The sequence below is a fragment of the Eretmochelys imbricata genome, chromosome 1 (genome assembly GCF_965152235.1).
Source record: "Eretmochelys imbricata isolate rEreImb1 chromosome 1, rEreImb1.hap1, whole genome shotgun sequence".
NCBI lineage: Eukaryota > Metazoa > Chordata > Testudines > Cheloniidae > Eretmochelys > Eretmochelys imbricata.
In genome coordinates this window covers 54,332,617-54,344,185 of record NC_135572.1, presented here as the reverse complement: position 1 = coordinate 54,344,185, position 11,569 = coordinate 54,332,617, and the positions used below count along the sequence as shown (strand labels likewise).

At 43.4% G+C, this 11,569-nt stretch overlaps 1 protein-coding gene across 6 annotated transcripts in view; it reads left to right on the top strand.

Moving 5' to 3' along the window:
• The first annotated feature begins 11,060 nt into the window (after positions 1 to 11,060).
• Positions 11,061 to 11,569, top strand: part of TRPC4 (transient receptor potential cation channel subfamily C member 4) — a 134,926-nt gene continuing 134,417 nt past the window's right edge. For all 6 annotated transcript variants that reach the window (XM_077806624.1, XM_077806617.1, XM_077806612.1 and 3 more), the window contains exon 1: positions 11,061 to 11,438. In XM_077806624.1, coding sequence (XP_077662750.1) covers positions 11,061 to 11,438 — 378 coding nt within the window. The remainder of the gene's footprint in view (positions 11,439 to 11,569) is intronic.

Genomic DNA, 11,569 nt, shown 5'->3' with positions numbered 1-11,569 from the left:
AGATGGATTAAGCCAAGTCTGCAAACCATAAGAATCAAGGATAAGGTTCAAAAGCCTCACTTTTCAGGTCAACAAGCCACCTGAGGGAAGACTGAAATTCCAGAACCCCCAGAACTGATCACCTCAGGAAGGGGAAGTCATGACACCAACAAACAGGCCACTCCACTTTCCACCATATCCACAGAGCTGGTTATCTCATCATAGAAGGCAATCAGGAGGCCAATAGAAGGCCAGTCAAATATTGAGTCTAGTTTTTTTTAATAGATCTCAGTTTGATTTTGGTCTGATAGTTATAATGCTTTATTAGTTCAGTTTAATATTATTAATAGAACCTTTGCTTCAGTGATATATTGTCTTGATTTTATTTTTGTTTTAATAAAATATAGAAGAGATTCTGAGTCACATTTCTTTCAGTATTCAACCTGGGTCCAGTATCTCTCAGGACCTGGGAGAATATTAGCCAATCAACTTAAAAGCCTGCCCAGCTCCCCCTCATTAATCCTTGATTCTCAAACTTTACTCCGTTTTGTTTTTCTTTAACAAAATAAGTCTCCTTTTGGGACCCCCTCAAAATCCACATAAGATTCCGAGTGCAGCAGACTGCATTAGGATGTTTATACTAGTGAGTATATTTATACACAGACATGTTCACTGCTGGCTCCGTATCAGCTCTACATCAGTAGAGCGTGCTTATGGACAGTTTAAGTTTATTCTTGGGGGGGGGGGGAGGGGTCCTTAATTTATGTGTCTGACATGGGCCACATCTGAAAGTTTTTATTAGCCAGAAGAGCTTGTAATGGTTAGGCAGTATGCCAACCACACCCCTTTTTTGACCAAATCACACCTTCCCTTAGAGCTTCACTATCTGAAGCACAGAAAACACGTGAATCTGCACATAAACATCCTAGAGTGTCGAAGAATCACTGCAGCACACCTCTCTCAGGTCTCTCTTCAGAGAGAAGCCTATACTGAATGAATACTTCAGGATTTCACCATTAGAGCACAATGTCTGTGCTATTGTTGGAAGTGTTACATAAAGAAACTCTGGTTAGTGCAGCGAGCCTTGAAAGCTTTGCTTTGTAAAAGATGAAGTTGGAGAGAGCCCCTCTGATTTAATCTGGAGGATAACACTGGCCAAGGAGATAGTGAAGTCAACTAAATTGGATGGAGTATTCTCTCCTTTAAAGTATTCTCTGGGTAATCTCCTGCTCTCGCTTTCCTCCCCTCCCCCGCCCCAAATTGACTGCCTCCAATCAATGGTAGGTACCAGGCTGACAGCCTTGCAGACTGGAGTCGTCTGTGAATTCACAGAAAAAGTCCAGTTCAGACAGTGGCAAGGAAGTTTCTCTTATGTTGCTCCGCCAATATGCCTTAACCCTGATCCAGAAAGATCCACCAGGAAGGATGAGCAAGCGGTGAAGGCTCCATGTTCATTCCTACTCTTTCCTGAGAAGGCCAGCATGAGTGCAGTTAGAGCTAGTTGCAGTAGTCAATTTTTTAATGAAGGCAGCTGTCCAGTAAGAATAGAACTGAGGAGACCAGCTCATGAAAGCTTATGCTCAAATAAATTTGTTAGTCTCTAAGGTGCCACAAGTCCTCCTTTTCTTTTTGCGAATACAGACTAACATGGCTGCTACTCTGTAACCTGTATATACCACTAAGCAGCTATCAGCAAATAAGAACTCTGAGCTGAACCTTGCTCACTCTACTCACAAGTAGCCACACTGATCTAATTGGGGATAGCTGTGTGAGTGAGGCAAGCAGGATTTGATCCTGTGTTGCTGCCAACTTGGGCTTTATTTGAAGAAGTGTTAAACAGGCCAGTTCTTGAGCTTCTGTAAACTCATGTAGCTTTGTTGACTTCAGAGCTATGCTGATCTACACCAGCTGAGGTAATTCCACTCTAATGTCTCCATATCACTTAAGTCATCAACTGAGTCATACTTCACATATTTTAATGGGAAAACAAATCCTGTATATAGTACTTAATGATATAATTCTCATAAGCCCCTTAAACTTGGTCATTAAACATTTTTCACTCTTGGGAGAGGATCCCTGAGGGCTTGTCTCCACATGCAGCAATCAATGCAGGTCTAGTGAAGACCCGCTAAATCGACCACTGATTGCTGTCCCATCAACTCCGATATTCCATTGGAACGAGAAGCATAAGGTAAGTCGACAGGAGAGTTTCTCCCATCGACCCAGCACGCTGTAGACATCGCAATAAGTCGACCTAAGGTACATTGACTCCCGCTAAATTATTCATGTAGCTGGAGTTTCATAACTTAGGTCAACTTAGCCCTGTAGTATAGACCTGCCCGTAGTCTGTATTCTTTTTGACCAACATCTCGAGTGACACTGGCTCTGGAGGTGAAGTGTTTCATGCCTTCTGTGATAGCCTGCAACACATTTCCAAACAACTACCTAAAACCAATGGGTTGTAGCAAAACATTTATTAAGAAAATAATTTATTCAAGCCAAAGTAATGCAAGTATATCCAGTCTTAAATTTGACAAGAGCTAATCTAGAAAGGTACAATCTATGTAATCATGTTCAATGTTTATGTCTTAATTTCATTGTTTCTGTTCTCCAGACTGCTAGTTTGTTTGTCTTTTATTCGATGTCAGCGGGAGGCAAACCCACAGCCAAACCAGGGCCGCTTGCTCAGCTGCCCCTCCAACAGACCCCTTTATGGAGCCATGAGCACAGGTATGTACCTGGTGCAGTTCACCACTTCCCCTGACACTTGCCCCTTCTGTGGCATGAGGGAGACCCTGGCACATAATTGCATTAAGTGCACCAGGTTCCAGCCACTTTTCCAGCTCCTCCAGTACTCTATCCTCAGGTTCTGGCTGCACTTCTCCCTGCACCTCCTGATATTTGCACACTGCATCCATGGCCCCATAAAGTCGTGAGACCTCCTCACCAATCTCCTCCTGGCGCTGGCTAAGGTGGCCATCCACACATCAGAAGGAGGAAGCTGTGACTTTGGGGCCTTTTCCACTCCTCCCTTAGGTCATGTTTCCAGGCGGAGTTCCTCTAGACTGTAGCCACTGGATTCCTCGATGCCTTTGAGGAGCAGTGGGTGGTGTCCAGGGTTCTCTGCTCCATGTCCTCCTCTGGCTCTCTGCTTTTGACTCTGTGACCCTGACTCCCATCCCTGTTCTTTCATTTGTTGTCCCCTAAATTCACTTGAGACCTGAGTCAGGTAACTCCTCCCCTTAGGCTGAGAGGCACGGCCTTTAGATGTGGGCAGATTTACACATCCCCATCCCCAGAGCCTCAATAGGTGTCCCTGCAACAGACTTCTTCATGGAGCTGTGAGTATGGGCGTGTACATGGAGTGGTTCACCAACTCTCCTGACACCTGCTCTTTCTGCAGCAAGAGGGAGACCCTAGCACACTTTTATATTGAGTGCACCAGTTTGCAGTTCCTCTCCTGGCTCCTCCAGAACCTCCTCCTCCAGTTCTGGTTGAACTTTCCCCCGCACCTCCTGATTTACACACTCTAGCTGTATCCTCACAAAGTCAAGAGACCTCTTCATCAACTTCCTCCTGGTGCTGGCCAAGGTGACCATCCACCACGTCAGCAGGAGGAAGCTGGATGGCAAGGTGCTTTGGGTCTGTGGGGCCTATTTCCAATCCCTCCTGAAGTCATGTCTCCATGCAGAGTTCCTCTAGGCTATGTCCACTGGCTCCCTGGACACCTTTGAGGAACAGTGGGCACTGTCAGGTGTTCTTTGCTGAGTGTTCCCCTCTGGATCTCTGCTTTTATACTTGTGACCCTCACTCCCATCCCTGTTTTTGCATTTGTTGTTGGAACTCATTTGATGCCTGGGTCCACTGACTCTTCCCCTTAGGCTGAGTGGTGCAGCCTTTAGATGTGGGCAGATTTACACCCTCCCATTCCCAGTGCTTCAATAAGCACCCCCCCCAAAACAGCTTCAGTGAGTCATCCCTCAGGCAGGCGGCAACATTTCAGCGGGACTAACATACCTTACCCACAGAGCCTGCAGTGACTCAGCCTTCAGGCATGTGGCAGCAGCCTACCTCTGAGCAGAGCCTGGGCACATGACCCCCAGGCTCAGGTAGTTTCCCAACCTCAGCAGAGCTGCAGATCAGTCTGTGCAACACCACTACTCAACCAGGAGCCCTCCAGCTGCACAACAGACTCTCTCCATTTCCAGCCTGCTCTTAATGCAGTTCTTGTTCCTGCCCCAGTCTTGTCCTTCCCTACTCAGACCTTGCTGCAGCCTGGCCACTGTCCTGCTCTAGCCTTGTTTCTGCCTCCTGACCCCTCAGACTCTGACCACCCAGCTTCGACCTTGGGCCTCTATCTAGACTCCAGCTACGCTACTGATTTGCCTTGTCCACAAACTCTGACCACCCAGCTTTGACCTCTCGCCTGCACCTGAATTCTGGCTATGGTACTGATTTTGGTTTGTTTATGGACTCTTCTCTTGATTCTGACCCCAGATCTCAGTTCCAGCACTACCCTTGGCCCAATCCCAATCCTGGCTTCAACCTCCATTCCAACCACTAGGACTGAGTATTGGGAGACAACACCTGGCAGTCAGTTAGGGCAGTCAATGAGAATTCTAGCCCTCAAGTCCAGTATCTCTTGAATCCATATAGGGGTACATTAGTTGACTTTGTGACCTGGTGTGATCTTATTCAGAGAGGTGATCTCAGAGGGAGACATGACAATCTGTCTCCATCATCCATTATTCCTTGCATACTCCTTAGAATCAATGGGTTTTGCTGTCAGTTGGGGTTCCTGGCTTCTTTAGAGTAAGTAAGAGCTACCAACTTAAAGGGCAACCTCAAAAGGAGCACCCCCAAAATTCAATTTCTCTTGCCACATAAATGGCTGTTTGTTTCTCAGATGAAATTAGTTCCATTCCCCCAGTCCTTGGCCCTAAGAGTGGTCTTATATCAAATAGGACTTCTTGTCAGATTAAAGTGAGTCTATCACAGATATAGACTTTAAAAGATCTCACTCTTCCATCAATCCCTGCCATGAATAATACACATAAAATATGTTAAATTGATCATAGAGAAATGTGTTCTGCACTTGTCCTAAATGTGCAGGTTTCTTGAGCATAGTGTTCCACATTCACTACCTATGAGGTCCTCACCTAACTCACACAACTAGTCCTAAAAGCAAACCTACAAACAAAATCCAAAATGCTCCTTAGACATTGTGGTAGCATATGCTACTCTCCCACTGCTTATCCCACAAAAGGGTAAAATGTACATGCAAACCTACACGAGTTAAAGCTGCTGGAGTTAAAGTAACTTTCTCCCCTCAAGAATAACAATGGCTCAATGGTGAACTCAGAAGTCACTCCTGTGGATTTTACAGAGCTCCCTACCATCCTCCCAGGGGCCTGACCTCTTGTACAGCACCTGAAGGAGACATGCTGTCATTCGCCATCTTCCCAGACCTATGCCCCAAAAAATAGAAGGCACAAAGGGGGTTGGGAAGTTAGTGTGGGTTCCACCAAAAGTAACTCCAATTTACCAAATAATTCTTTCTGATTCTAAGGGGAGCATGACCTGGAAGCCAGCCACCTTCTGCCCTCCCCAAAAGAGTGGAGATCCAATTTCATGCAGTTATGTGGAGGGACCCTTGTGTAGTCTAAGGCCAGGGAGAAGTATGCGGTGGAAAAAATAGTATGTGATTGTTTGTTTAATTAAAGACTATCATAATCCGCACGTGCAAAGGGGGGCGGGGCTGAATTAAAGCTACACATGCAGCCGAGACTGAATAGAAGTACTAAGGACTTCAAGACTGCTTCATTGGTGAGGGAGTCATAAATATGAAGCAGTGCCTCCTAAGCCTAGACAATTCATTTTGTATGGGGTCCAGTGTATGAGCCAGAGGTCTACACTACATTAGCTTTAATTTAGCACTTTGCACTAGTTTTCCAACTTTCATCCACTTAGGTTCAGAATAAGCTGTATCTAAATCTTCCCATTTTAACAGTAATTTTAATGGTTTATTTTATTAATCAGACAGCAATATAATTTGGAAGTTTGTCTTTTAACATATCTTAATTTGCATAGTGCACACTTTATGTAGTATGTATTGTAAGCCAGTCAAATTTAATCACATAATTGTACATGATTTATATATATAAAATGAAACTATTTACAAACTGTTTGTTCAACCATCTCTAGTGCTATTTCAGTCATAAAAATCACTATTTGCAAATATTTGTAGAAAGATAGAAACATTTGTAAGCTAAGTGATTTGGACTGAATCATTTGACCAGCTGTGCTTATGATCATTTTTCTGGATATGGAAACCAGGGCTAAATGCGTTTTGCAAGTAATTCTGTATTTGAAGATGTGTGCAAAATGCAGATTTTTCAAAACATAATATTCCCAGTGATCTAAAAGTAATCATCCCTAGATAATTCTGAAATGTGTAAAGTCTCCATTACTGAGTGAGGCTTGTGTTTCTGAATATTTCAGTTAAGTCTTTTGTTTTATATTAAAACAAAGATTGCTTTGTGCAGTCTTGCAAAATAAATGTAGGTACGTTTGGAGGAGTCATTTGTGAAAGATACAATAAACTGAAGGAGATCATGTAAATTTGAGCCTACAGATTGAAAGTCAGAGCTGATCAATGTTGTTCTATTAATTTTTAAAGTAACATTATTTTTCACTGTTTATCTCATTGTTGGTAGGTTAGCAGGAGTCCTGAACTCATTGCATGTTGAATTCTAGCTCATTGATTTTCCTAAGTACAACAGAGGGGTAGGCGGCACTGACATCCAGTGAGCCAGTTCAACGTTAAGACTCTTTTGCTCATTTATAGCTCCAGTCGATGATCTTTCTCATTTAGGTTTGATCCTGCCAGGTAATAAGCATTTTCTGGAAGGTGCAAGGTGCCCTCTGCTCATCTCACTCACTTCATAGGGAGCAGTGGGTACTGACCATTTTGTCCAAAAAGCAAAGCACCTGCTGGGATCAGGTCCTTTATTTGCAAGATCTCCTTTCTCAGTCTCTGGTTTGCTTCATCAAGTTATATCTTAGATTCATAGGGCCAAATGCTGCCCTCTATTACACCAGGTGCAATCCCATGGACTTTAATGCTTGTGTGCAACTCAGGACAGAAATTTGTCACAAAAGATGCATATTACCTTCTGGGTGTGATGAGCATCTTATGGTTCCTAAGGTTCCAATTTTTAGAGCACCTAATTTGTCTCTTCAGTATCCTTCCTCTGAAACACCCTGTGGTTCTGTAGCAGATCTGTAGAGTCTGTGGCAGATTAAATCAGTTGTAAATTCACATTTGCTTAGCTCTGCCTTCTCTATACTTTAAGCAGTGGGTTTTTGACTTGTCTCTTGATTTTTAAATTAAGGGATGGTGTTTCTTCTCTGTTGCAATGATTCTGCAAAGATTGCACAGTCCTTATGACTAGCACACAGATCTTCAAGAACCATCACTTAACAAATCAGTGTTCTCATTTCCTCTCAGTCCCCATCCCAGTGGATTGGTGGACTGGATCTCTGGTTTCTTTCATGATGGGAACAAATCCAGCCCACAGCAGAAGAACTCAGAGGAAAACCTCTGGAGTTCCTGTCCTCGTTTGCTATTTCTGCATGAGGGCACATCTAGCTCTGAGTAAAGATACCAATATGTGCCACTGTCAATCTATATTTCAAGATACTTGATGATGCACTTCCACTTATCTGTAGAGAGGGCCAAGCACGAAACTGGTAGTTTGATACATCTGTAAACACCTTGTGCATTATTATGACTCATGAATATATTGTAAATCATTCAGGGGGGCATTACACCAGTAATCAAGCTCTATGAATTAATTATGTTTTTTAAACATTTTAGTTCAGATGAGCTCCTCATATCATGAGGCTGATCTCTTTATTTGCTGAAAATAGAAAGAGAAAAACAACAAAAACAATCAACAATTACCAAAAGAAGGAAAAGTGTTATTTAGGAAAATGTGTTTGTTAAACGCATGTCAGCAGCAAGAGGGGGAAAGGTTACAATTTGTTTTTGTTCTTCCTTGTTATTTCCTGGTCCAAGAATGAAGATGTTAGTAACACATATTCTCCAGAGATTTCTGAAAGCCTGAGGCCACCTTAATGCCTATCTAAGAGTTAAGAAAGACTAATACCATAAAAAAATTAAAAGTTCATCATAATGTTGTCTGAACTTTTCTTCCTATAAACCACTCTGATCATATTATGCCATAAGCATCTCCATCTTCTCTTATCTCATGGGGTCAAATTAATCTCTGACTTTCTTTCAAATAAATGGAGTTGCAATAGAGATGAATATATCCCATTTATTTTGTACCATGCCCAGGAGAGAAAGGGAGAGAAATAACAGTTTCTTTTAAATCAAACACAAATAATTCAAATTAACAGGTGGGCAACTCAACCCTGATAAAAGAAAATTCTTTTTCACACAGCTAGTAATTAAACTGTGGAACTCAGTGCCCAAGGAAATCTTTGAAGCCAATAACTTAAGATTAACAAAGGACTGGAGATTTATAAGGATATCAGGAACATCCAGAGTTCTTGGCACTCAACTTCAGGGCATTTCTCTGTCTGTTTGTATGTAGCATAATAATTTTTGAATACCAAACCCAGTCAATCCCAGAATTTCCAGGAATATTTTCGTCATCTGTGTGCAGAACCCCACTGGTTTCAGTGAAAATCAGAGCACCAGAAAAGCATGATTCTGAGGAAGTCAGGACACAGATTGCTTGATGCTGCAGGGGGAGGAATCTCTCCCCCCTTCCTCCCCCCATAGCTGCCTACACATATTAGATGCAGCAGGTGATCTACTATGTGGGGAGGTAGTCTGTGGGCTGCAGTCTAAGAGAAGTAAGGGAGCCTTAGAGGGAGGGTTTTTAGGGGGAGATGCAAGCACCTAGTGGGGGGGAGCAGAATGGCAAGAGAAAAAGTGAGGACTTGGGGAGGGAAGAGAGTGTGTGGCTGTGTGGGGGAGGGGAAGGCAGCAGGGACCAGAAGAATGGGGCAGTGGTGGTAGGGGAAGCAGGGATCCATGGGGGAAGGGGGACAGAGGCAATGGAGCAGGGTAAGGAAGCAGGGAACCAGAGGGGAGTGGGGGAAATGGTAGTGATGGGGGAAGCAGGGACCTGGTGGGGCAAACTGGAGTTGGGGATGGGAGGGAAAGCAGGGGCCTGGGGTGGGGGAGTGGTGGAAGGTGCAAGAAGCTGGATCTGGGGTGAGGAAGCAGAGACCTTCGCAGGGGGAAGTGTGGAGGTGGGAGAGCAGTGCGGAGGTAGAGGGGGAAAGTGGGGAGGAGGGTGGGTGGGGGTTGAAAGCAGGGACCTGGGAGGAGTGTAGATGGGGAGGGGGACAGCGTGAGAAATGGAAGGTGGAGGGGAGCAGGGACATAACAAAGCCTAGGTTTATCAGCTCAACTGCCCCAAGTATTGACTCTGGAAGGAGAAGAGCCACGTGGGGGGAGGGAGGAATAAATTTCAGCTTGGGGGTTGGACGGTGGTGGTAAAGGAGGGTTCTGGTGCCGGAGGGGCGTGGAACTCAGGTGGTAAGGGGATGGTGAGCAAGTTGATGAGTCACTTAAAGGGAAACATTTAGAAAAGAAGGTACACAGAACAAGGTACACAGAGCAATTCCTTATTGCAATTGAAAAGAAGGTACACAGAACAAGGACATATGCAGCTTGGTTACTGACTTTCCTCATACCACTTACATAGGATTACGTAAAATTAGTGTAGTTTGTTAACTAGGGTTTGATACTAGGGTTGCCAGTTTTGGTTGGGCATATTCCTGGAGGTTTCATCACATAACATGCTCTTTAATTAAAGATTAATCTTTAATTCCTGGAGACTCCAGGACAATCCTGGAGGGTTAGCAACCCTTTTGATACACACGTGTTTTACTGGGTTTCCCCCTCCTTCAGAGGATTTTCTCCATGTCTCTGTCAAATACCCAAGATTCCCCACATTATCCTCTTGTTTTGTATGACTCACCATTCTCAAGGCCCTTAGAAATAATTCCTCCTTCTTCCTGAGCAAGACTGGAGCCCATCAATGCCACTCCTAAATTGGATGGAGGGGTTGTAAAATAAGGGGCTCACTACCACTCAGAGGCTAAGTGTTATGTGAGCTACACAAATTCTCACAGAGAGAGACAGAGAGAGAAAGAACTTAGATCACCTGACACCCAGTCTCTCTAACCACTGGGCAATGCTGCCTCTCTACTTGAACTGCAAGGGGGTATTTTATTGATCATGTAACCTAACAGTTTAGATCCCATCATGTTACTACTTTCTTTTAGACCACAGAGGTAACCAGCTAATTGTTGCCCTGACAGAAGGAACAGATATTGCCATGGTCTCCCATGGGCAAAGAATACAATAACAGAGGCAATACATGCTTGGTGATGTTTAAGATATTAGAATTGCGATTGGATATTTGTTTTAGTTTAGAACGTGCTAAGGATTAAACCAAACTCTTGGCCATTATCTATTAATTCTGGGGATTTTTACATATTAAGCGTATCATGGGCAATGTATAAATGTTATTTTACCTTTTTAATTTCTAACTCTAGCTTACAAATCAGATTCAGGATACTTGCTAGAATATATTAGTTTAATAGTAATAAGGCTGAATCAGATACAAATACTCCAGACTTTAGAAGGTTCACATCTGGATTTGAACTGTGCAAATTAGGTCCATTTTAGGCTTGATAGAATGTGCCAGGAAGAAGCAAAATCTAGTTGATATGGCACCAGACTCAACGAGGGGAGACCTGAGTGCTTGGCTTGATCACTGTGACCTTGGCCAAGGCACTTCATCTCTTTTATTCTCTGTTTCCTCTTTTGGCCTTTGTCTGTGTTGTCTATTTATACCACAGGTTTTTCTGGGCAGAGCCCATCTCTTATTATGTGTTTGTACAGCACCTCTAAATGCTGCTATAATTCATGTATAGTAATAGTAATCATAAGCTGAACTGTATTCCAGGAATGCATAACTGAAGCACACTTTCTTTTTAAATTGCAGAGACAAAGTATTAGTATGGCATAAAATATGGCCCAGTTCTATTACAAAAGAAGCATCAATGCCCCATACAGAGACCGCATCCCTCTTCGTATAGTGCGAGCAGAGTCCGAACTCTCCCCCGCCGAGAAAGCCTACTTGAATGCTGTGGAGAAAGGAGATTATGCCAGTGTGAAGAAAGCTCTGGAGGAAGCCGAAATTTATTTCAAGATCAATATTAATTGCATCGACCCTCTTGGAAGAACAGCTCTCCTTATTGCAATTGAAAATGAGAACCTGGAGCTCATTGAGCTGCTCTTAAGCTTTAATGTGTATCTCGGAGATGCTCTGCTGCATGCCATACGAAAGGAGGTAGTTGGAGCTGTGGAACTTCTATTAAATCACAAAAAGCCAAGTGGGGAGAAACAGGTATGTGCAAAATTCACTCTTGCTCTTTGTTTGCAAGCCAGTAGGAATATGCCAGGACTTGTCAAAAGGGAGCCAAGAGTTTAAAAAAAAATGACTATTTCAAATTCAACGTGTAGTGTTTTCAGTATGAT